A 27,513-nucleotide genomic window follows, 5' to 3' on the forward strand; every position below is an offset into this window, starting at 1 on the left:
ACAATCAGGAAGGATTTCCGCTGAACTACTCCTAGGAAAAATGAGGTATAAACTCAAATTTTTCACTTAGTGGTAGCTAAAAGACATGGGTACCGTCCATTGTAGTTGTGAAAACCTAAAAATGCTGTCCAAAAAAGATACTGCCCGGTAAATTGAATCAGATGCTGGAAATTTGAATCCAATGCTGACAATCACCAGTGGTTTCCGCTTAACTCCTCCTAGGGAAAATGAGATATGAACTTAATTTTTTCACTAAATGATAGCCAATAGGTACAGGTACCGTCCATTATACTTTTGAACCCCTAAAAATGCTGTCCGAGAATAAGGTTGTCCGATAATTAGCGAGCATAAGGTCGAAATTTGAATTTCTTGTTGTCAATCACCAGTGGTTTCCGCTTAACTCCTCCAAGGGAAAATGAGGTATGAACTTAATTTTTTCACTAGGTGATAGCTAATAGGTACAGATACCATCCATCATACTTTTGAACCCCTAAAAATGCTGTCCGAGAATAAGGTTGTCCAATAATTAGCAAGCATAAGGTCGAAATTTGAATTTCTTGTTGTCAATCACCAGTGGTTTCCGCTTAACTCCTCCTAGGGAAAATGAGTTATGAAATTAATTTTTTCACTAAATGATAGCTAATGGGTACAGGTACCGTCCATTATACTTTTGAACCCCTAAAAATGCTGTCCGAGAATAAGGTTGTCCGATATTTAGCGAGCATAAGGTCGAAATTTGAATTTCTTGTTGTCAATCACCAGTGGTTTCCGCTTAACTCCTCCAAGGGAAAATGAGGTATGAACTTAATTTTTTCACTAGGTGATAGCTAATAGACACAAGTAACGTCCATTATAGTTTTGAATACCATAGAATGCTGTCCGAAAAAAATACTGTTCGGTAAAGTGACTCCAATGCTGGAAATTTGAATCCAATGCTGACAATCACCAGTGGTTTCCGCTTAACTCCTCCAAGGAAAAATGAGGTATGAGCTTAATTTTTTCACTAGGTGATAGCTGATAGCCACAGGTAACGTCCATTATAGTTTTGAATACCATAGAATGCTGTCCGAAAAAGATACTGCCCGGTAAAGTGAATCCAATGCTGGAAATTTGAATCCAATGCTGACAATCAGCAGTGGTTTCCGCTTAACTCCTCCTAGGGGAAAGGAGGTATGAATTTAATTTTTTCACTAGGTGATAGCTAATAGACACAGGTAACGTCCATTATAGTTTTGATGACCTAAAAATGCTGTCCGAAAAAGATACTGTCCGGTAAAGTGAATCCAATGCTAGAATGGCGAATCCAATGTTGAATCCAAGGTTGAATCCGATCCTAAGTTCATTTTGGTCTCAATCAAAAGTTATGACGATTCTAATCTAAGTTTAAGTTACGCCACACTTTGACAAAAACTTTCTTTTACACTCTCTATTTATTTACAATGCAATAGCTTCTTTCAATTTATTGAATAAACAAAAACAAGACGACTTGAAGTCGAAAATTTCGCCTACAATTTGAACTGCATGAGAAAAACAAGAGGTAGAGATTGAAGCTAATCCGAAATCTACTTTACATCGAGCCTTGATGAAATAATTTTATAAGAACAAACGAGGCTTAAAATCGCTAAAAAATAAGACCGATTTAAGAAGAGTTGTTGTTTAATTTTTAAGAACTCTTTTAAAGTATATGCTTATAAAAGATAAATATGCTCATATTGCATGCCATCCCTTGTTTATTTTGTAAGAACTAATTACCGAAAGGTATGTTACCGTCTATCAAGAGTTATTGATTTGATTCTTATAAAGTATATACTTATAAGAAAAATAAATAAGCTCATATTGTGTGCCATCCCTTGCATACTTTGTAAGCACTAATAACCGAAAGGTATATCACCGTCTATCAAGAGTTATTGATTTGATTCTTATAAAGTATATGCTTATAAGAAAAATAAATATGCTCATATTGTGCGCCATCCCTTGCTTACTTTGTAAGAACTAATTACCGAAAGGTATATCACCATCTATCAAGAGTTATTGATTTGATTCTTATAAAGTAAATGCTTATAAGAAAAATAAATATGCTCATATTGTGCGCCATTTCCTGTTTACTTTGTAAAAACTAATTACCGAAAGGTATATCACCGTCTATCAAGAGTTATTGATTTGATTCTTATAAAGTAAATGCTTATAAGAAAAATAAATATGCTCATATTGTGCGCCATTTCCTGTTTACTTTGTAAAAACTAATTACCGAAAGGTATATCACCGTCTATCAAGAGTTATTGATTTGATTCTTATAAAGTATACGCTTATAAAAAAAATAAATATGCTCATATTGTGCACCGTACCTTGTTTACTTTGTAAGAACTAATAACCGAAAGGTATATCACCGTCTTCCAAGAGTTATTGATTTGATTCTTATAAAGTATATGCTTATGAGAAAAATAAATATGCTCATATTATGCACCGTCTCTTGTTTACTTTGTAAGAACTAATAACCGAAAGGTATATCACCGTCTATCAAGAGTTATTGATTTGATTCTTATAAAGTATACGCTTATAAAAAAAATTAATATGCTCATATTGTGCGCCATCCCTTGCATGCTTTGTAAGCACTAATAACCGAAAGGTATATCACCGTCTATCAAGAGTTATTGATTTGATTCTTATAAAGTATATGCTTATAAGAAAAATAAATATGCTCATATTGTGCGCCATCCCTTGCTTACTTTGTAAGAACTAATTACCGAAAGGTATATCACCATCTATCAAGAGTTATTGATTTGATTCTTATAAAGTAAATGCTTATAAGAAAAATAAATATGCTCATATTGTGCGCCATTCCCTGTTTACTTTGTAAAAACTAATTACCGAAAGGTATATCACCGTCTATCAAGAGTTATTGGTTTGATTCTTATAAAGTATACGCTTATAAAAAAAATAAATATGCTCATATTATGCACCGTCCCTTGTTTACTTTGTAAGAACTAATAACCGAAAGGTATATCACCGTCTATCAAGAGTTATTAATTTGATTCTTATAAAGTATACGCTTATAAAAAAAATAAATATGCTCATATTGTGCACTGTCCCTTGTTTACTTTGTAAGAACTAATAACCGAAAGGTATATCACCGTCTATCAAGAGTTATTGATTTGATTCTTATAAAGTATATGCTTATAAGAAAAATAAATATGCTCATATTGTGTGTCATCCCTTGTTTACTTTGTAAAAACTAATTACGGAAAGATATATCACAGTCTATCAAGAGTTGTTGATTTGATTCTTATAAAGTATATGCTTATAAGAAAATAAAGAAAAAGTCTAAACTGTGAAGCTAAAGGACACAAAGATATATGACGTAATCCAAAGAAAACCCGCGAAAATCGTCCGTGGTTATACGAGCGTGTAATTATTAAATTAAACTTAGTGAGTTCATCCACCGTATCAAGTACTTTCGTTTTCTAATTTTTTTTCCGATGACACCGCCGCGAAAGACGATTGTAATACTTTCGCTAGGCGAAATTAAAAATCATTTTTCACTTTCTTCTTTTAATTATAGTGTTCTTTTATTATTATGCGCAAATATTTTATTTAATGAAGTTTGTTTCTTTTCTCTTCCAAGAAAAAATATTTTTCGCGCCAAAGTTTTCCCGATAACTTGTTTTCCGAAAATAATCCGAAATCGGAATTATACCAATAAATCGGAATAAAAAGCAACACTGGAGACGCTGGAAAAAAGAGATTTGAAGGGTCACCGGGGCTGACCAAAAAGGGCAAAGCAGCTACACTCCACTCATCGGAACGGAACTGCTCTGTTTCGTTGCTCAGAAACGTTCCGAAATCAGCATGAACACTCCCTATCCGTAACAAATACCATGTCGGAGCGATAGGAAACCGTAACGTCTGAACATGGTCGTTTTGTGTATCAGGATTTCTTGGTCAAAAGAAAGAACAACTATAGAGTCATGGTGAATGGGGAATAAATTAAGCTTACGTGTTCACAGTGTAGTTCAAGATTGATGTTTCCTTTGCTCGTTGAAAGCCGAACGTAACCTGTGATGATGATAAACAAATAATTTTACAGTGGACCTCATTTGACGCTTGGCGCAAATTTCAAATTTTGGTAAAATAAGTTTGGACGAATGTTATAAGCTAAATTGGTTAAGTTGGTCTAGGCATGACTGTTTTAGCCTAAGGGATTGTGATAATGAAACAACTCTCTTTGGCGAGGATAAAATTCCTTTTTAAATTTTGACAAGTCTCATAAGAAAATCAAAAACTCGTGGAGAATCGTTTGTTAAAAGTACCTTTTTTCTTTAATTTTCGAACTCGGTCATAACGAATCACGTCATCGGCCAAACCAGCTAAAACAAGTAAAAAGCAAGATACGGCGAGTAGATAAGAGGTGAGTCATAAGAAGTAAGTGAGTACTCGCTTAAATCAGGTTGTTAATGACAACTTGTTATTCACAGCCTCCTATTATCAAGTCGATATCAAACCCCGTTGAGACGAATAAACGCTTCTGGCGAGTACAGCCCCCCTTAGGCAAAATGGGCACAGTAATGTGCAAAAATATCTCTAAGGTTACAATCAACTGACTCTCTATTAAAGGGTTCAAAAATCCCGAAAAAAAATCCGTAGGGGACTCACAGAGCGACTACCACGAAAACACAAATGTATCGATTTAATGAGTGAAAAATGTATTTTTCTTGTTAACCAAGACATTGTCTCGGAATAGACTGGAGTCGTTTATAATGCGTGTAATACTAATAATACCAATACTACTAATAATAATACGGGATTTAGTTTGACTAAAATTGTTCCATTCATTACTTTTTGCTTTATTTCTACTATGTATAAATTAGTCGTCTAGCTTACTAGACTAGTCTCGGAATAGTTCGAGTGTTTCTTTTCTGATAACATAGACTCAAGCCGTCGAATGGCTTTGCCACATTCACGGCCATAACCACCAGTCACCGAGAAAACCAATGGCGTGAGTGATCCGTGCTCAATTTCCATTACACGACTGTTGTAGTGTCGTTTCTTTTCGTTTTCGTTTAGGATGTAACAGCGTTGAGGTTCCAAGGAGACGTACCTTTTGGCAAGTGGGTCGAAAACCCTTATATCAAAAAATGACTTTTGGCCCGTTACCCAGAATCCTCGTGCTGAAACATCCAAACGAGCTTCGTCGGACTTGACTGATGATTTTGGGAGATTTTCGACTCCCACCAACGATTGGAGGGATGGCTCGATCTGCACGTCATGGCAAACTTCTTTCATGGACTTGCCGAGGAAGTTTCTGTTTGTTATGACGGAGTGAGATAAAACCACCTTTCTTACACGAGAGAGCATGATCCAACGAAAACGATGAACCACACTCACAACTATAAGGTGTTCGAGGAAGCTGCCAGCCATAACGAATACCAATGAGATCTTGGAAGCATTGTTTCTAGATAGGTGGTATTCTCCGCTCTCCAGTGGTGGTGTTGATAACCAGGATGAAACACCATGCTCTTGGTTAGGCGTAGTAAAAGGATATATTTTGCGCTGTAAATTTCTCTAGGTGACATTCCAGGTAACATAATAAAGACCTACATCAACAATATAGTGACCTCGGATTATAAATTAAAACCATTCAATAAAAATAGTTAAAAGATTTAATGAATACCTGCTTGTTGATTGACAGTTCTCTCAGTAGATGTAGAGGTGAACGATCCTGACATGGCGCCAGTCGAATAATGTGCCTGTGGATGATGGAAAATTATAAGCACATTGATTTTCGCATGGGTTAAATTTCGCAAATCGGCCTTATTTTCACCCAGTTTTTTCTTTTTCTGAGAGGTTTACTTAGGATTTTTTACACGAATTTCACGTGAATTAAATTTCGCGAGTTTAATTTTCCCGAAAGAGGCAAAAATTCACGAAAACGCAAAATTAAATCTCACGAGCTAAAAACATGACGATTGGAGAAGAACCTCTCTAGCCAGAGGTTTGGGATTGTAATCATTTTAGGAAGGCAGTACTTTGATACTCCTTAATGAAACATACACGATGTCTCACTATCTAAGTAGGGATTTAACTTACGTTACATTTAATTTGGTGTATCTTTGGGATGTTTTGCAGCTTCTTCGGTTGATTTAAGATAGGACTAGACAATGAAAAAATAAAAGTAGAAGATGATACCAAGAGTTAAAGAGATATAGGGGAGGGGCACAAGTTGAATTTCAGTGGTCATCCATAGGTTATTCTTAGTTCAAATTACAGTTATAAATGTACAGGAGAGCATGAAGTAAATTCAATTGCGAATGTTAGTGCAACACAACCAACAACAACAGAACTTTGATATTACGCTTTATTCCTAATAAGATCAGCGCACATCTCTTAATAGAATTTGAGGCTAAGTATCTTAAATCGTTTAACCGGCAAACAGTAAGTTTGCTGATGATCAACCCAGAAGAAGGTTGTGAAACTATTAGTACAAAAACTGTTTCTCATAAAAAGCTCTACTATGTATGGAGCACTCTAGAGAAAGAACATTCTCCACAAGATATCTTAAATCGTTATATCGTTATATATTGGCTAAATTTCAGCATCGTGTTCTTACAATCAAAATAATTGTTCTTGTAAAAAAGAGCCAACCCAACCCAACAAAAGCTCGAGATCACCATGAACATATAAACGACTGGACATCTATCTTTTATTGTCTCTCTTTTATTGAAGCGAGCTTCGTTGCCGCCTGTTTTTCAAAATTGGTATGAAAAATCCGACAATATTCCGTCATAATTTTATTTCTTTGAATTATTTAGGTAGAGCTTGAACATTTCTCCTAATGCACAAAAAAATTATTTTCGAATTTTTTTACAAGTTTGTAATTTATGTTATCAAATTTTTCAACTCTGAAATGCAGAAATTCAACTGCGTGTATACTTTTGAATCCCTTTTGTCACTGCAATAATTTTTTTTATAACTTGAAAAAAATAGCTTGCCAAAGTTGAGAGCCTGTGTAATAAGAATATCGAAATTAGAATGTGACACTCTCTAAAATTATTAGACACTTTTAAGTCAAAATTTTGAAATATTAGTCGGAGTTTTGACAAGCTGACGATGATTTTGCCTCTGTTATCTTTGTTATGATATAGATAAAAGACTTGAGAGGAGTAGAACAACAGAGACTTTTGTCGAAGTTTTGACGTTGTTAACAAGGTATTCCCAAGTGGTATATCATCAAAATCTATTGTTTCATTTTATGCTTTTAACGAGGCGGCAACGAAGCTAGCCGTGTTATCTTCAAAAAGACAAAGGAGATGGATGTCCAGTCGTTTGTATGTTCATGAGATCACTCAACCCATTACAATATGAGAATGAGACTTGAACAAACCTCAGTGGGTGCTTTGTACGTTTCATTCAATTCTTTCAATGTGTTTTCAGTTTCCACACTGGTTTTGCCCAGGCGATATTTTGGGTCCTTTTTGGCCGCTTCTTCGTCTTTTAAAATAATACAAAAAGTTATGATTAAAAATAATTGGTTTTCTCCATTTACAAAAGTTTGAGGGTTATCAGCAATGACGTCAAGTCTTGTTTTACTGACACCTCTACAGTCTGTTTAGTCATAATCAAAAGAGAGACCTTCCAGTAGGCGATCTGCACACGAGAGGCTCTTTGAAATCGAACAAACTAGGATTGGAAAAAATATTTTTCCGAGAAGCAACAAATTCAATCAAAGTATACCTTCATCGAGTACTTTGACATTGGATTGGATTGGAAAAAATATTTTTCCGAGAGGTAACAAATTCAATCAAAGTATACCTTCATCGAGTACTTTGACATTGTTTTTGATATGATAAAATTCTGAAATGTTGAATTTCTCTAATTTTGATGGATCCTACAAGAAAAACAATCTTAAAAATATTCTATGCAAATTTATAATTTTGTAATTTTTTTCTCATAATATTCGTGTTTCCTAACATGAGAAGATTCTAAGAAAAACACTTTCAATGAATTTGTAAACATAGAAATAAAGATACTTAGAGAAAAGTGAAAAACACCTTTTATTCTATTATATCCAAAGTAATACCTGTATAGTAATGATATCCTTTCTGACAAAAGGTTCACTGGTGAGCAAGTCTCTGAAATTCTTGGTCTTCAAGTTCAATTCTTCAACTGCCTAAATTAGAAAAATAAGATGAACAAGAAAAACCCTATTTTAGGCAATTTTCTTGGCCCAACTTTTCCCAAATAAACTTTTTTTCGAAAATCGGGATCCGTCACATTTTGAGTATTACCATTTTGCATCATTGCGCAAAAAAAATAAGCCAATCTTGAGAAAAGCTGGTAACAGACATATGAACGAACGGACATGGGTTAAAATTTATAGGACCTCCGAGGTAGGTCCAAAAATAAGTGAACAATAAAATAAGTGAACAACTTGTCAAAGGTTTAGTTGAAAGAGTAGGTATCCTGTTCAAAAGCTGTTACAAAGTTTTTTTTATGAACACACTATATAAGAACAAAAGTCTTTAATGGCCAAAATATTGAGAAGTTAAGAATATTTCAAGGCTTTGCGGACCTATTTTCTTGTGAGAAGATGGACAAAAATGACAAGAACTGAAAAATGTAAGAAATTCAGGAGGCTTCAAAATATTTTGGATGTTCTTATAAAAAAAAACGAGCACTTATTAAAAGGGATTTAAACTCATTGAAAAGAAAGTCTTTCTGTAATTAGCTATATAAATCCAAATACAGATAATTAAACTAAATGGTGTGAAAAGTGTCTCGCAGTGTAACTTGTATAAGGGTAAACAAAACAAAACAAACCTCATAAGCGAAGACATTTCCTGTCGTACGGATAGCCACAATATGCGAGTTCTCATTGAAGACTTTGTACGTCACGGGGCAGTGATATTCCTCTAAAAAGCAAAATTAGGTTGTGATCAGGAATTAGATTATAGAATGGTTACAAGTTATATTTTAAAACATATTACTTCTCACACAAAATACTGATTTAGTTCATTTTTATAGGGTGATTTTGGATTTGTATGCAATCAAATTTTAAACTATTTTGAAAATGATTTACCAATTGTCTTTCCAATTTGCGAACACATGGCCTTTAATCAACCCTCCCCCTCCTACTACAAAAATTTAAGTTATTAAACAAAGCTAATAAACCTTTTTTATTTCTTGCAAAATGCAATTTTACCAAATCTTTTGCAACCATTGGCTGAAAGAAAAGAAAAAATAATATAAATTATTATCCGACGCGCGTAAATAGCGACATTTGATTGGCTTCTTTGCTGTCCAATATTTTCGAATATATAGCTTCCACGGAGGCTACATATTTCAAAAATTGACGTCACACATTGAGTTCAATGACAATTGAGCATCTTCTTTTTGACGTTACGTCACAAAATAAAAATAAGATTTTTTAATAAAAAACTACCAAGAAAAAAGATTTACGAGCTTATAAATTGGAATTATGTTTGAAAACGAGAAATATTTTAGCGATGAACGGATAATAAACCATTTATTTGGACGCAGTCTCATTCAATATGAAAAATATTGGATTCGAATTTGTCCAATAACTGCTTAATAGTATTAGTTTGTGATGTCATGAAAATGAGTCTTGCCACAAAACTACATGATTTAAATGCATATTATTAAATGCTTTTTTAAAGCTTAAAAAAAACTGGAACTTTAGTCCTATTTGGGATGATTTTCGCAAATTTTTGCAAAATTGTTCAAAAAAATGATCCCCACGTAAGGTAGGGTAGATTTTTCGGACCTCAGCGGAACACCCCTGTTGGTCAGCAAGAGTAGTACCCCCCCCGGAAAAGACTGACATTGTATATATAAGTTACATTCACAGAATTCCTCAGGGAATTTTTCTTCTGTCCATTTCTTTCAGTCTGCGCTCCAATTAGTTTTATGGCCTGATACTAGGCAATTCGATCTGCCTAGCTAGCGTGCAGTATGCAGTGTGCTGATAAGTCCCAAAAAGGACGAAGTGCATACACCTTCTCTGCCACCCAATCTCATGAAAGAAGACAGTTAGACTGAAATTCTACGAATTTCTTCAAATATATTTTCATTTTTCTAAAACTCCGCCTGATGACATCAATGATACATGATACCAGCCGTAATGGCTGTGAAAAAGTGCTGTCTTTTTAATGATGTCTCATCATATTTACATACCTCACCGGTGACTGGACTCTTTTTGTACTTCTTGATAAAAGGAACAATATTTCTGTAAAAGAAAAACTTTAATACTTATTGGAAAACAAATTTTTGCGGGAACTAATTTTCGTGGTCGAAAAAAAATATCCGAAAATTGCATTTCGCGGGTTTTAATTTTCGCGGTTTTTCCCTTTTTTGTAAAAATTTCTTTAATTTTCCTAGGGATTTTTCAAATTTTTCGATAAAATTTGAAAAAATTGTATTTCGCGGGAATTAATTTTTGCGGTTTTTAACTCTCAAAATTTTTCTCAGGATAAAATTTTCGCGATTTTGACGAAAAACCGCGAAAAACGCTAAAAAAAATTCCCGCAAAAATTAAATTAAGAGAAAATTAAAATGAATGAATTTGTCCAATCCAGAATACAGGCCAATATACTTACAAGAGGTCAAAGACAACTCCTTCTTTAGTACACATGGGATGCTCGAACGGTAGTCAAAAAGAGGAGTTTCATGTCTTATAAATTTCTAAAAATTGTGACAAACATGTATCAAGTAGTTTTAAATTTGTGCTGTAGGCAAAATAAATATGTTAGAGAAATTACAGGCACTTCCAAAAAATATAGTTTGGCATAAATAAAACTTAAAAAAAGCTAACATGAAGCTTCTGGTTATTTTTTTCACCATTAAATTATTGGCCCAAGGAAATATCTTTCAACGAACACTAACAGTTAGTAGTTGGTAAAAACAAATTGTACCCACCTGCAATAATTAAAGGGAAGTCTTCGAAATTTTGCCTTGAGCCGATCATCTAAATTAAAACCATCACAATTAACAAAAGAACACACAAGTTGTTGCAAATTACAAAAAAGATTTTGAAATTTATACAATTTACTTTTATCAAGTTTTCAAGTGTTTCAATAGTGTTCAACTGTAAGGAGCTTTACATAAGACTAAGGGTTGTTTCAGCCAGGCTTCTAGCTCCCCCCAACAAAGTAAGGTCCCCCCAACAATTTAGATGTTCCCCAAAAATTGCCTTGTGCTAGGTCCCCTAGCTAACACTTCAGGTCCCAAGATAAACAAAAACAAAAACATTGTTCTCCCGCCCCCGTAGAGAGAAGTCAATAAAAAATATATGCGAGTACAGTACTGATAAATGAAAACTAAATTTTACTTGTATTAATATTTATGTTTACAAATTTTTTGCTTTTTATATTTGATTTAATAGTAAGATAAGAGATCTTTTGAAATTAGCTGAACAGCCCCCAGAGTCTCAGTCAGATCATCTGCCCCCCCCAACAGTCTAGGTCCCCCCAAATATTTTAATAATTTTAGCCCCCAGGCTCTTTAAAGGCCAAAATATTTCTTAGCACCCCCCCCCCAAAAAAAAATAAGGGGGGGGGGGCTGATGCTATGAAAGGGCTGTTTCAGTTTGGAAAAAACACAATTATTTACAAAGTAATTGGTTGGGATTTAATTTATGGGACTTTTCCAGAATAATATGTGACAAAAACATTGAATTTCAAAGGAATTTTGATAAAGCGTTTAGGCAGTGTGACAGAAATTGGAAAAACTTACAAAATGACTAGAGCTAGAGGGGTTTCTTTTTTAGAAAAAAAATTGATTATTTTGGAAGATTTTACCTTTTTTACCACCCCATTCTTCCTGCCATTCTTTTGTTGTGATATATCTAAAAACAAACAACAAACAAATGCATGTCCTTAAACCCTTTTCAATTTTATAGTAAAAATTTGAGCGCTTGCATTAGCATAAGAAAATTTGTTTGTGAATGGGAATTAAAAATTGAATTGTATAATTAAAAACCAGAAGTTACAGCTGAGGTCAAAGCAAGGTTTTTCCTCTGAGACGGAAAATGGATTTTAACAAATTGATATTTTGATCATTTGTGCCTCATTTTGGAGACCAAAAAGCCTCTTTATATACTTCATCTGAGACGGAAGGATTTTTAACACTGTTACAGTTAATGATTGTTATACTCACAGTTTGTCTTTCTGATGTTGCTTTTTACCCATGGTTCCAAATCAATGTTATTTTTTTCTCTTTAATATCTTGTTTTAATGACTAAAACAAAATAAGTAATCGTTTGAGTATATACAATCAATAAACAAAGACTTGACTTTAGAAATTGAATGTGGATAATATCAAGATAAGATACTGAGGCACATTAAAACATTAAATGGTACCTTAAAAAAATATCCAAGGATCACAGATATACTGAGGCAAATTAAATATTGAAATATTGTACTGGGATTTTTTGAAAAGTATTCAAAGGATAACAGAGCCAGATTAAAAATCGAAATACAGTGAAGAGGGTTTATATAAACTCAAAAACTCTCAGAGAACACAAACTTGTTTCACTTAAGAGTCACAGAAATATGTTTACAGGCATTTGAGCAGAAGAGGTCAGAGAGTTTGTTCAAATTAAGGAGACAGATTAAGTTAACAAATTTGGATCTCCTCTTATATACCGGGTGCGCCACAAAAAAGTTTCTCTCTTTAAAATTATTTTTCTAAAAAGCTAAAAAAGTTGAAAAGAACTGTTTCTATTTCATTGGAAAGAAGAAAGATAAAATTGAATTTTGATGGGTCATTTATTAAATTCGATTCATTAGATCAAAGGTGTCTCAATTAAATAAAAAAGTTACTTTCAGAAAGTGCTCAAAAACGTTAAAAATCAACCTAGAGTAAAATTTTTATTCAATTGAGCATAACTTTTGATCTAATAAATCGATTTAATAAATGACTGATCAAAATTTAAGTTTATCGTTCTTTTTTCCAATGAAGTTGGAATGGTTCTTTTGAAATTTTCAGATTTTGAGAAAATTAATTTTAAAGAGAGAAACTTTTTTGTGGCGCATCCAATATAAGAACATGGACATATGTAGATACTAATAATTTAAAGAAAAATTTAGAAAATGTTTAGAAATGTAAATATGCTCTACATAGTTTATCATAGTTTTGTAGTACCTTTTTTCCAGGTACTAAATTGTTACTAAGCCCTGGTCTCTTCTTTTTACTTATAGACTGTCCTTCATCGTCACTATTTGGATCATTCGTTGAAGCCCCGGGGGGGGGGGTACTAGGTTTGCGAGGTGACGGGTATGTCCGAGCCAAAAATCGAAAATCGACCCTTTGAGAGACAAAATTTTGGTGATTTTGGGACCCTTTGAGAGACTTTTTCCTAAATTTTGGTCCATTTTTTCCAAATTTTGGTTTGATTTTCACCAAATTTTGGTCAAAATTCTTGGAAATCGTGACCCTTTGAAAGAGAAATTTTTGATTTTTGTGATTTTGGGACCCTTTCAGAGACTAACTTTTGAATTTGTACCCCTTTGAGAGACTTTTGAGGAATGAGAAAAGGTACCCTTATGGCTCGCACATACCCGGCACCCATTTTGCCTAAGTACCCCCCCCCCCTGTTGGCTCAACAGTTTATGAGCAAATTTACATTTATCTCCAAATTTACAAGTCCCACTTTTGAAAAATTTTACACAAAGTTTTGTTTTCTTTACTTCAGATTCTTTAGCTTGCTTTTTTCTCTGGCTCTGATTTGGTTCCTGATCCTTGGTTTCAGTAAGTCGTTTTATGTTTAGAAAGTGTCTGTTCTATACTTGCATTTGATTGTGCAAAAGGATCTGAGAATATTGAATTTTGTGATAATTTCCGTTTATTAACGTTCAATTCGGGTAGTTTATGTTCACCTTTCTGTTTCAAGATAGCAGAAGGGAGTGGAAGTTTGTTTACTTCAGATTCACTTTCTTCATCTGATGAGCCATCTGTTGACGAAAAGTGAGGAATTTCTTTCTCTTTTCTGTTTTCTTGCTTTTCCTCTGATCCGCCCTCAGTTTCTGATTCTTCACTCGATGTAATTTGCGCAACTAGCGACATAACCTTTTTAGTTGAAGAATCTATTTTTCAATCTAGATTTCAGAAAATTTTTCACTCATTTATTTCAATTCTTGTTTTGATAGCTGGGAGGGGGAATTGGTACTAAAATCTCAGACAGATATTATAATTAATACTTTTTTAAAGGGTTTTCTGGAATCTTTTGCTTTTTGCATCCCTCCACCCCACTTTAGAGATGTGATATTTTAGTACCCATGTATGTACTAATTTTGACACATGGACCACAAATTTTGGTCTTCTCGAAACTCACAATATCTCGACAAAGTTGTATACTTTTTTTGCGTGCACCCGGTATACTGAAAGTATACTTTTAGTACTTCTGAAAGTATACTTGCAGTACAAAATAACATATACTTAAAGTATACTGTGTTTTGATAAGGGTAAACACCTATTAGCCTGGGTATCCAGACTGAAAATTTTAGAAAAAAAACTCTTACCTCGTCATACATCATTGCTGTGCCTACCAGGAAAAGTTCTCGAATCACTTATCACAACAGATATCGACGACCACGTTTATCACCACCAGCTCCTCAGTAATCATCAGTGGGGATTTCGAAAGGGTAGATCACCAGAGCTACTGTTACTGCACATGTGTGGAAGATGGTCAACCTTACTAGATAATGGCAAGGTTATTGGTGTCTTACTAATCGACTTTAGCAAGGCATTTGACAGTGTTTGCCGTGAAACTCTCCTGAAAAAGCTACTCGCAATCGGTATTTCTGGTGATATGTATGAATGGTGTAAGAGCTACTTAGTTAATCGAAAGCAATTCGTTGTTATTGGAGAACCAGTTGAACAAGTCGTTCCCCAGGGATCACTACTGGGTCCGAGATTCTACTCTTACCACACTAACGATTTACCTGATTCAACAAAACAACCCTAAGACGATCCATCCAATCGTGACGATGAGAACGAAGCTGACCAGGCAGAAATGTTTGCTGATGACACAACTGTAGCTAGCGTTGCTGATACTGTTATATACCTAAAATTCAGATGAGAGCAAACCAACTTCAAAATTGGTCACTTGTTAATGGAATGGTTATCCACCCTGGTAAGACGAAAATTATGATTATTTCGAAAAGGAAATTTATTGGTCCAATCCAAAATGTTACCATGAATGGAAGAGATCTTGAAATTGTTGAAAGTCGAAAAGTGCTTGGGGTTACCATTGACAATTCTCTTAACTGATGGAAAGCTCATTTTGATAAAGTCCTTAAGGACTTTAGAACAAAAATTAAAATGTTAAAAAACATGATAATTCTTGGTAATAAGGCTGTTGACAAGTTTTATTACAATAGTGGGGTTGTCTAGCATAATTTAAGGGAAAAAAATAAGATCCAGCTGAAACTTTCTCCAGACCTTCTCTATAGGATGGTTATGCCTCAGGAAAAATTCCCCTAAAATCCCACTGGTGGAACATCCTTTTTTTGGGACATTTCTTTTTTCCCCAGGCAAAACCCTAAGGGCAAAATTTTTTGAAAATTTCAAACTCATTTTCAGACATTATCAAGTATACCATTCGAAAGCTCTCGAAAAACTATATAGAAGACTTTTAAACGGGTATAGCCGATTTCATTACCTAAGTCAAGATAATTCACGCAGAAGATGCTATATATGGTCAATTTTAGACCAAAATAACCAAAATGTGGCGAAAAGTGGAACTTGCGCATGAAATATCTCGAGTTAGGTAAGGAAAAAAATCGGCTATACCCGTTTAAAAGTCTTCTATATAACTTTTCGAGAGCTTTCGAATGGTATACTTGATAATGTCTAAAAATGAGTTTGAAATTTTCAAAAAATTTCGCCCTTAGGATTTTGCCTGGGGAAAGAAGAAATGTCCCAAAAAAAGGATGTTCCACCAGTGGGATTTTAGGGGAATTTTTCCGGAGGCATAACCATCCTATAGAGAAGGTCTGGAGAAAGTTTCAGCTGGATCTTATTCTTTTCCTACAAACAGCCTGTATTTTTGTAACACGACCACACTACAATACTGTATTGCCGTCCATCACTTATAATATCAGAACATGGGGCAACAATGATTCGTTTATGAAGCAGCTTGACGAGCTCCACGCTAAGGCTGCTAGGAAAATTAATCAACTTGACAGCAACCTAACAGACGAGGACTCGCTAAAAGAAGCTGGTTGGAAGAGTATATCGTATATGTACTAACGAAGATTGCTTTGTATTATGCACAAAGTTTTTTACAAAAACATTGACAGTGAAATTGGAAAAATGTTCTGTGTACCAAATGAAGAAAGAAGAGATCATCAAATTTCCATTTCAAAACTATACAAAACACAGAACCAAAATACGTTTGTCAGACGAGCATTGAAAATTCGGAACTCAATGCCCAATGAACTTACTGGTGTGAAAACATATATGCTTTTTAGGGATAAATTACCCAAATTTAAAAATAAGATTAATAAATTTTCATTTGTATACAATTCATTTAACATACACGACGATTTTATCTTTCTGTATAGTCTATTTTTTATATCCCAATCTACTTATACTTATTTATAAACCTTAATACTTTTACTTTTGTAGTAAGATTTTCCTTACTAAATTACATAACGATGAATTTCAATACTACAACATTAACCCTACCTACTGAGAGCTATTTTGGTCCCTTAGAACTGAAAGGGGGGGCACATAGTGCCCCCCGTGGATAACTTTGGATAGGAACATTATTTGGTCATGAAATTCGGTACAGCAATGCTTGAACCTATAACAAACAAATTTATCAAAAATTTTTCTCGAAAATTGAATGCAATTTTTGATGACGTCATCAATTGTATTAACAATTGGCAAAAATCACCCAAAAATCTCAAAAAAAAATGATGATTCTTAAAATTGCTATTGAAACAGATGGAGAAACACATTCTCCTTCATTTTGCTTTTATTTGAAAGCTTTTACAATGTACTAAATGGAAATTAAAATCTAAATCAACAATTTTGTCGTGACGTTCTACTATAGCGCGCCAAAACCGAAGAAAATTTTTTAAACTTTCAAAACTGCGTAAAATCAGAACATTTCAACTTTTTTAAGTCGGTGATACTTCTTTTGTCATATTTTTATCTATTTTTTGCTGCTAATTCTCCTTTAAGATGTAATAGAAGCTATACAAATGAAATGGACCATTAGAGTATACCTGGTAACATGTTATAGTATCTTGGAGTACGCACATAAAAAAGAGCAAAATAGCCTGCGCTGCAGTTGTTGGATGGTAGTGGTCACCGACAAACCTGTCAGTGGGACTAAAATAATTGACCAATGAAAAAAAAATTTTCACCAAAACATTCCCCATAAAATTTGAGGAAAAGTCATAAAATTTCAGCTTCATAGCCTCACTAGTTAAAAAATGCCAGCCAATTTTCTAACAGGGGGGGCACTTTGTGCCCCCCTCTCAGTAGGTAGGGTTAAGCGCTCTTCTTACTTACAATTTTAGGCTTAGTCTCATAATCTTCGTTTTATCACACTATCAATCAGTTCTAGTCTGGACCCATACTAATTTTTACTCCATTTCACAAAGCTCACATATGAGATAAAAATTAGTATGGTAGAATTGGAGATTTTGAATTTGCCACCAGAAAAAAACCGTTTGAAAACTGGCCAATCAGAATTTTGTTGCATAATTTTTTTGGGAGAACAATAGACATAATAGGCCAATCAGAAGCGTTTCTACAAAAAATTGTAGAAATTTTTGTCCAAAACTACCCGTCTACTATCGAGTTCAGAAAATATCGTGAGTATATCCCCATCTATATCACTTCTTACTTTATTTCTAAACCTCAGTCTCAGTCTTGCCTTGCTCATAAACCTCCTATGTCAGAAACTTTTTAGATTTTATAGATTTTTAACATACCGGGTGCGCCACAAAAAAGTTTCTCTCTTTAAAACTAATTTTCCCGAAATCTAAAAATTTTCAAAGAACCATTCCTATCCATTGGAAAGAAGAAAAATAAACTTAAATTTTGATGGGTCATTTATTAAATTTGGTTCATTAGATCGAAGGTTATGCTCTATTGAATAAAAAAGTTACTTTCTAAAAGAGCTCAAAAACGTTAAAAATCGACCTATCAAATTAAACAGAAGCATAATAACATGATGCATCAGTATTTTCGTTTCAGTCATTGAAAATGATAATTAGCTGTCTAAATGACCGATTGTTATATAAAGGAAGATTGAATTTCAATAAAAGGCAGAAAATTCGTTGAAAAAAGCTAAAAAATCTGGTATTCATAAAAATACATCAAATATGGGTTTCGAGGTACATCCAGCCTTACATAGACTTTATCCAGTCTAGAACCAAAAGTCTGAGGAAAATTTCGTTAAAAATAAATTGCAATGATTTTGATGAACATTTTAAACCCTTTCGTCCCATCAGTTTCAAAATTTATGTGTTTAATTACTGAAAAATGGTCTTAATCATGTAAAGCCTCTTGCGATTGCCAATTTTAAAACTAAAGTTTGATGTCTATTTTTAACGTTTTCGGGCACTTTCTGAAAGTAACTTCTTTATTTGATTGAGCATAACTTTTGATCTAATGAATCGAATTTAATAAATGACCCATCAAAATTTAAGTTTATCTTTCTTCTTTCTGATGGAATAGGAATGGTTGTTTCTTAATTCTTAGATTTTGAAAAAATCAGTTTCAAAGAGAGAAACTCTTTTGTGGCGCACCCGGTATAACTTTTAGATATTTTCATTTTTATTCTAATTTATTGAATATTATGTTGTAGGTCCACATCAGCTATGTCTGCCCTTTTGTAACCCACATTATCAAATAAATGAAAAAAAAAAAGAAAAAAAGTTGGGTACGGTTTGTTTGATACTGCCTGTGAGTGAACCCTTGTTTACAAACTATCAAAACTTTGTAAACCCAGGCAGACACACATAATTAATTTACTATAAAACCTCAAAAAACTTTCTTTAATAAACTTACATCAAAACATCAGCCACATTCATAAAGGCTCCTTTCCAGCGCCGCAGCGGCCCTTTTGTTTAGAAATGAACCTGTGTTTTCATTTTCATTTGTTTAGCTCTTTTTGAAAGGTCAGCTTTTTCCATAAACTATGCGGGCCAGTCTGGAAAAAAGGGAAATGTTATGCCGGAGCTGTGCCAACTTAACTAGGAAAAGTTGTTGAAGGCAGCAGATTTCAAACCTCAAACCTACGCCAGGATATCCGGCGCACAAGTCGCAATTTCCAGACTGGTATGTGGGCACATAGAAAAATATACAAAATCCAGTGGAAATTCTGATCAGTGACTGGTCGCGTATTGGCCAATCAAATGCACTCGCATGAGGATGCAGAAACAAATATCCCTGCAGACAAGTTGTTAGACCAGACCAGAGACAAGATTATAAAAAACTAGACGATGAAATAGTTTACGGTCTGGATATCTAAGCTAAACAGACATCTTCATAGCAGGTGATTTTAACCTGCCACACGCAAATTGGGACAGCAAGTGCTCAAACCCTGGGGCATCTACAGAGGAACAAAGAATGACTAGTGAAATATTCACTCTTATGAATGACCATAATCTGATTCAACACATTAGAGGAGCCACACACAAAGCAGGAAATACACTGGATTTAATGCTCACAAATAACCCTCTACTAATACACAGCTATGAATCAGCCCCATCACCAGATTACATATCCCATCACTCAATGATCAATGTTAAAATTCACTTTAATTTACACTCAAGTTTCCAAAAGGAGGATCCCTTTGTTGTGCGTAATTTATTTGATGAGTACAATTTTCATTCAAAAACAATAAACTGGGTATCAATCAAGGAAAAAATGAAGGATAAATTGTGGACAGACCTTCATGATCAACCGACAGCTGACCAATTGTCAACAATCACAGACTGGATCATAGACATAATTAAGGAATATGTACCAAAACGAAAACCAAACACTAAAAAATTTCAGAAGATACCACGCGAGCGAAAGATTTCATTCAGAAAAAGAAAAAACATTTTTAGAAAATTTCCAAACCCAATGAAAAATGCAAAATCCAAACAAAAATTAATAGACATTGAAACTAAACTAAAGCTATCCTACGAATCAGAGAAGAAAAGCCAGGAAAGGAAGGCAACAGAATCAATAAAAAACAATCCTAAATTTTTTTATGCATATGCAAAAAAGCATAGTAAATCAAAATCCAAAGTTGGACCACTGCGTGACAAAAATAATTCTTTGATATATGATGCTGACCGTATTGCTAATATACTCCAAGACCAATACACATCGGTTTTCAGTGTACCATCGGAAAATGACGTCACTCATCCAACAATATGTCCAAACGTGCTAAAAGACATAGACTTTGACGAAAAAGATTTCATTGAAGCAATCTCAACATTGTCACCAAACTCTGCTCCAGGTCCTGATGGATTTCCTGCGATTTTGCTGAAAAATTGCAAAGAAGAACTTGCTAAGCCACTCGCAATATTCTGGAGGAATTGTTTGAACCATGGAGTAACAGAGGAGATTCACAAAAGAAATCATATCACACCAATATCAAAGGGTGGAGATCAAGGAGAGCCATCTAACTACAGGCCAGTATCACTTACGTCCCATCTCACCAAGGTGTTTGAAAAAATAGTTCGAAAGAAGATAGTCGAATTTATCAACAACAATGACTTGTTCAACCCAACACAGCATGGTTTCCGGGAAGGGCGATCATGCCTTAGTCAATTACTCAGCCACTATGACAGTATCCTATCAAAACTAGAAGAAGGATTGGATGTAAATGTTGTATATCTCGATTTTTCAAAAGCATTTGATAAAGTCGACCACAGGATACTGCTATCAAAACTGAAATCTATTGGAATAACAGACAAACTACTTAAATGGATTAAGTCATTTCTTCAAGACAGAAACCAAGTAGTATTTATAGACGGTCACAAGTCGTACCAGGCAAAAATTCAATCAGGAGTACCTCAAGGATCGGTTCTTGGGCCATTATTCTTCATCATCATGATATCAGACATTGATGAAGGGACAACCAAAGCAGAACTTGCAAGTTTTGCGCATAAATTGTATCCCGATAAAAAAAACTACTTCCAGCTTCAACATTTTTTGTCAAATTTAGTCCAATATACACACTGTACCAGGGGGGGGGGTACCAAGTCAGTGTACTGGACCATAGGGTACTAACTTGATTTTTGGATTTTTTTCCAAAAAATTAGACCACCACCCTTTTTAGTACACTGTACTAACTTTTTTTCACGGTCGGGGCTTTGACACCACCCTTTCAGTACACTGTACTAACTTTTTTTCACGGTCGAGGCTTTGACACCACCCTTTCAGTACACTGTACTAACTTTTTTTCACGGTCGGGGCTTTGACACCACCCTTTTAGTACACTGTACTAACTTTTTTCCACAGCCGGAGCTTTGATACCACCCTTTTAGTAAACTCATGAACATATAAACGACTGGACATCTATCTTTTATTGTCTCTTTGAAGCGAGCTTCGTTGCCGCCTGTATTTCAAAATTGCTATTAAAAATCCGACAATATTCCGTCGTAATTTTATTTCTTTGAATTGTTTAGGTAAAATGATTGATAGAGCTTGAACATTACTCCTAATGCACAAAAAATTATTTTCAAATTTTTTCACGAGTTTGCAATATATTTTATCAACATTTTCAACTCTGAAATGCAGAATTTCAACTGCGTGTATACTTTTGAATTCCTTTTGTCACTCCAATAATTTTTTTTATGACTTGAAAAAAATAGCTTGCGAAAGTTGAGAGCCTTTGTAATAAGAATATCGAAATTAGAATGTGACACTCTCTAAAATTATAAGACACTTTTAAGTCAAAATTTTGAAATATTAGTCGGAGTTTTGACAAGGTGACGATGATTTTGCCTCTGTTATTTTTGTTATGATATAGATAAAAGACTTGAGAAAAGTAGAACAACAGAGACTTTTGTCGACATTTTGACGTTGTTAGCAAGGTATTCCCAAGAGGTTCCCATCAGAATATATTGTTTCATTTGATGATTTTAACGAGGCGGCAACGAAGCTAGCAGTGTTATCTTCAAAAATACAAAGGAGATGGATGTCCAGTCGTTTATATGTTCATGGTAAACTCTACTGAGGTTTTTCTTTAACTAGATTTTTATTACCACCCTTTCAGTACACTGAACTAGCTGTTTTTTCGATCAGATAAGTTTAGAAACCACCCCTTACAGTATAGTGCACTGCTCTAATTTCTTCTTGGCCAGATAAGTTCAATTGCGAGCATATACAAAGGTTTTGAAGCATTTTGCTAAGAAAAGCACCAAAATAAAAAAGGAAAGATTTGAATATTAAAATACTTGAATCCTTATATATATAGTACAAACACTGAAACAATGAAACAGACAAAGCAAAGTCAATCAAATACAGTGAAATTAGCACGTCAAAACACTCAAAATCAACTTTGAGTTATTTCCCTTCTTGTGACTTGATTTCCGATTGTCTGGCAAGCTGTAGCAGTTTTTCTTTTTTGAAACGGAAAATCTTTTATCAAATGTAATATTATACAAAATATATAAAAAGGTGCTTTCCCTGCAGTTCCCTGTAAAATTTTATAAAATATCAAATTTTGAGGTAAAATTTGAGAAATTTCAAAAGATTTTGCCCTGAAAGGGCAAAAAAATTCGAAAAATTACACTATAAGGATCGCTTTTCAGCCAAATTTTTCCTGCACTGTAAGGGACCAATTTTAGAGACCTGATTTTTGGCCGAACGTACGGTCGTTTTCACCCCCTCCCCCCGGTGATTTCACTTATATACAGATTTTTTCAATTAACATCAATCCAACAAGGTTACTAAAAACATAAAACAATAGAGCGGATTTTTTCAAATAAAACTTGAAAGGTTCGATTCGAACGTTTACACAAATTCTTGTTGTTGCCATAATGTAGATAGGGCCTTAAAGAAAACGTAAACAAGATTGAACTTAAGGCCGGTCTCCACTTGCGCATGCTGCGAATCTGAAACAAATCCAATCAAGTAAACAGGAAACATTGGGAGAAAATCAGTGTACCAATTTGTATAGCTTAACCAGCCTTGACTTGAAGGTCTCGGACCAGCTTGGACCTGGCAAATTAGGGCAAATATACATGGGAATTCACTGGGTTTGAGTGTTTTTACCATGAAACTAGTACAATGTACTAACTTCTCAGTGTGTATCAATTCAGAACACTAACCTTTCTAGTACAGTATACTAACTTTTTCATTGTATTTTTCTCAGAGGACCACCCTTTTAGTACACTGTACTAACTCAATTTAACCTAAAAAATACACCACCCCACCAGCTATGGGCCAGTACACTGACTCGATACCCCCCCTGACTGTACCATACTAATTTGTATACTTTTTGACATTTACGGTCAATATAAATAAATTTTCAGTCTGGTAATAGGATATGTTTAAAGAATTGTTTCATGGTAAAGATTAAAGAAACAGATTTATCTTTTTCAATACTTGAAGTTTCTTGCTTTTACACATTCATCAGTTGATTAGAATTGTTCACATAATTGCCGAGCTTTTAATTGTATAAACCATAACCAGAACATTTTTGCAGTGAGTTTGTATTGTATGTAATCTCAAGTTTTTCTGAAAAAGCTTCTTCACCGATCAGTTCATTTTGACTACCAGTCAAGCAATCACTGGAGATGTATGCTTTTTTCTTTTTCATACTCCTGATGCCCATGCCATGGTCATGGACAAGATAGATGTCAAAATATATAAACATCAGTCAGTCATTCATCACGAGTGATCAGATTATAAAGAAACATGCAAGATTGCTGTTGGAAATCAGTTCAAGCAAAACAATTATATGTGGACATAGTGTGCACCCCCCCCCAGAATAGTGGGGGGGGGGGGGAGAATAATATGACCATTGGTGGTTTATTTGTGTTTGTATATATATTATATTGACCCTGACTGAAAATAGAATAAGTATTACAGATTAGTAAGGAATATATCATGACCACCATTATCAAAAAGGTATATTGAACTTGATGATACATTTAAAAATAACTATTTATAAAAGTAAATAGTGTTGACAAACATAAAAAACTCGAATAAGGGAATGAATGTATTATAACGGTAAGAAATTATTTAAAGTCATTATCAGAGGCATTGATTGAAATCGCATCATCGCTATGCACTTTATCTAACACCTCCTTGGTTGCTTCATCTTCCTTGGCTGATATTGGTTTTTCCTTAAGGACGACCCTCCGTTTGTCGACTTGGGTTGACATCTTCTTCTGGCTTTGTCGAGCCAAGTGGCGGTAGTATTTCTGTTGTTTCTTTGTTCTTCTGTGTAATTTTGTCTTCCCCATATCTAAGAACAAAAGAGTAGTTTAGTCAACACATCTCAATGTAGCGTTTTCTTGTCTTTCGCACCCTTGTTGATACCCTTTGTGGAATAGGATCCATCCTTGTATCTGGTAGGGCAGGGATGTCATTTGGTAGAGGATCATGTTGGATAATTTCTCCGTCGTCTTCCTCCTCGATGAAGCTTTTTGCTGCTTCTTCTAGATCTCCAGTGTTTGGTATTTCTTTGTAAGGGGCTTTATCCTGTACGGGTTCATTAAAAGGAAAGTGATGTTGCTTGACGTCGTCAAGGTGCCTTAGTAGAGTTCTTGCCGAATTTAGATCTTTTAATAGTACGTTCTTCATTTCTTCGTTTCGTTCCTGAACTAGAAATGGTGAAGGAAGAAATATGGGATCGAACTTGGACCTCCTTGTCCAGTCCCTAACAAGGACTAAATCCCCAGGAAGAATGGTAGACTTTTTCCTGTATTTTGAGGCGTTAGTTGCTTCCTGTCGTTTGCATTTCTTCTCCTTGTCTGCCTCTCGTGCATTGTCCACCTCCTCGTTGGTGGATGCCTTTCGGGGAAATTTGTGTTTCAAGCCATCCCTGAAGAGCATGTTTGCTGGTGGTATACCTGTTGCTGGGTGTGGTGTTTGTCTATATGTTTTTAATGCCTCTCTCAAGGCTTCTGCCTCGTTTTGTCTGGAATGCCTGTTTATTTTCATTGTCTTTCCTACTGTTTTCATAAAGGTTTCTGCAGGGTTTTGGCTAGGGAAATATGGCGTTGAAAACCTAGCAGCTGTCCCATGAGTTTCATTGAATTCCTTCATTTTTTTGCTGTTGAATGGTGGGCCATTGTCCGATATCTGATTTTCCGGGTAGCCATACTCATCAAATATTTCCTCGAGCGCTGGAATGACCTTTTCTGTCTTTAGGTCCTGTACGACAACTATGTGTTTCGAAGAAGGCATAGGTCCAAATAAATCCACAGCCACTGTTTCCCAGGATTATTATTATTCCCAGGACCTTATGGCTTGTTATGGGCTCTTTGGTTTTTTTGTCAACAAAGATTGCACAATCTTTGCATGAAGTCACGAACTTTTTAACCTTGTTATACATTTCATGGAAGAAGAAGTGGAATCTGAGCCTTCTCTCGATTCCGCTTTGTCCAGGGTGTGAGCCTCGATGTGCTAGTTCTATGGCCAGGTTATGTAACGATTCTGGCAGAACAATTCTGTCATCTTTAAATATAATGCCATTGGCAACCATTGTTAATTCCTGCATGATAGGAGCGAATCTTTTTGTCTCCTTGTTTGCGTTTTTGGGAATTTTCGAGTAACCCATTCTTAGACACCTTTGAATTTCATTTAGGTTTCTATCCGCACTTGTTTCTTTGGCTATTCTTGCTAATGTAATGTGGTCCATTACTTGTGTTGTATGAAGTGTATAGAGTAGATTGTTTATATCATTACACTCCTTTCGTTGTGCAATGGGTAGGCTTGAGAGCCTCCTTGCATGTCTGCTCATGTAGTCAACTTGGTTGAGTGAGCCCTTCTGATATTCAACAATGAAGGGAATATCTTGGTGATTCAATTTTATCCGCCTGGTCCTGATTGAGCCATGACGTCGTCCGTTGAATATGTGTATCAAGGGTTTATGATCAGTAATCACCTTGATAAGTGCCGGCGAACCAACAACATATTCTCGGAATCGTCTAAGGCCAAAATCAAGACTAGCCGCTTCTAAATCTAGTTGAGGGCAACTTTTCTCTGATACGTTAGTGGTTCTTGAGGCTAGTGCTACTGGCTTTGCGTCTTCTAGTGTTGGGCCTTGTGCTAGTATTGCTCCTAATTCAGTCTTATGTCCATCAACGATAATGAATGTTCGGGCTTCTGGGTCGAAGTAACGCAGAAGTACATCCTTACGGAACGCTTCTATTAGAGTGTAGAATGCGTCATTATGTTTCTTTTCCCACTTGAATCTTACTCCTTTCTTTGTGAGCTCCCTGAGTGTCGATGCTTTTTGAGAAAATCCCTCGATGAAATCAGCATTACTCTGCATCATGCAAATGAAACTGATTAACTCCTCTTTATTTCGAGGAGTGGTCAAGTAATTTAAAGCTTCGACTTTCTCAGGATCAGGACGAATTCCCGAGGCTGAAACGATCATGCCCCAAAATTTAATCTCCTTTGCACCGAACTTGCATTTGTCTTTATTTAGTGTAAGACCATTTTCGTGGAGTATGCAGAGGACCTTTTCTATTATTATCACGTGCGATGATTCGTCATCTGTAGCAATAACGATATCATCATGTATTACATGGACCTCCGGAAGGTTAGAAAATAGGGGTTGTAAGGCTGCGTTCAACTCCCCTTGTGATGGCTTGAGTCCCATAACCAGTCTTTTGTATCTATAGAGCTTACCATTCACATGGAACACTGTCAGGTTTCTGGCTTCCTCTGCTATTTCAAGTTGCCAGAATGCTGATTTTAGATCTATTTTGGAAAAGATCTTTTTGCCTGAAAGTTGTGCTTTAATATCCTCCGGCCGTGGGATTGGGAAGTTTGATGATAGGAGTGCTTTGTTGACATTTTTGGCATCAAGTGTGATCCGTATATTCCCGTCATCCTTGGGTGCAATGACAATGTTAGATATCCATGGGGTTTGTTGTCCAGGAGGGAGCTCCTCAATTACATCCTGGGATTTCATGTCTGCAATAGCCTCCTCAATACGACTTTTTAAGTGGTATGGAATTCGTCTTGGGGCTTCCGCTATCGGCTTAACCGATGGATCAGCAGGAAGCTTAACAACGTAATTCTTTAACTTACCAATTCCTTTGAAAACAGACGACTTTGATCCAATGATTTCTTGTAAGTTCTCCTTTAATGGGTTGTCTTTGAGCTCCACCATTTTAATTGGGACTAGTACCTCGGGTCTGTGGTTAAACTTGACAATATCCAGTTGCATTGCCTTTGGACCGGAGAGTATGGACTCACACGGTTCTTCAATGATATACCATTGCACTGGGACTGTTCTATCCCCGAATGACACACTACATGTGCTCATCCCTATTGCTGGTATGGGTTTGCTTT

General features: G+C 35.1%; 1 protein-coding gene across 1 annotated transcript in view; it reads right to left on the reverse strand.

Moving 5' to 3' along the window:
- Nucleotides 1-27,513, reverse strand: part of LOC136802110 (RING-type E3 ubiquitin-protein ligase PPIL2-like) — a 92,527-nt gene that overhangs the window by 59,111 nt on the left and 5,903 nt on the right. Inside the window, 16 exon segments of the mRNA XM_067058828.1 lie at nucleotides 3,995-4,053; nucleotides 4,308-4,364; nucleotides 5,669-5,744; nucleotides 6,085-6,148; nucleotides 7,353-7,485; nucleotides 7,807-7,882; nucleotides 8,075-8,164; nucleotides 8,815-8,906; nucleotides 9,166-9,217; nucleotides 10,189-10,240; nucleotides 10,611-10,654; nucleotides 10,689-10,695; nucleotides 10,930-10,978; nucleotides 11,811-11,857; nucleotides 12,169-12,249; nucleotides 14,532-15,076. Coding sequence (XP_066914929.1) covers nucleotides 3,995-4,053; nucleotides 4,308-4,364; nucleotides 5,669-5,744; nucleotides 6,085-6,148; nucleotides 7,353-7,485; nucleotides 7,807-7,882; nucleotides 8,075-8,164; nucleotides 8,815-8,906; nucleotides 9,166-9,217; nucleotides 10,189-10,240; nucleotides 10,611-10,654; nucleotides 10,689-10,695; nucleotides 10,930-10,978; nucleotides 11,811-11,857; nucleotides 12,169-12,200 — 930 coding nt within the window. The 5' untranslated portion in view covers nucleotides 12,201-12,249; nucleotides 14,532-15,076.

Source organism: Clytia hemisphaerica, unplaced genomic scaffold, assembly GCF_902728285.1.
Source record: "Clytia hemisphaerica strain Z4C2 unplaced genomic scaffold, Clytia hemisphaerica genome assembly, whole genome shotgun sequence".
Lineage (NCBI taxonomy): Eukaryota > Metazoa > Cnidaria > Hydrozoa > Leptothecata > Clytiidae > Clytia > Clytia hemisphaerica.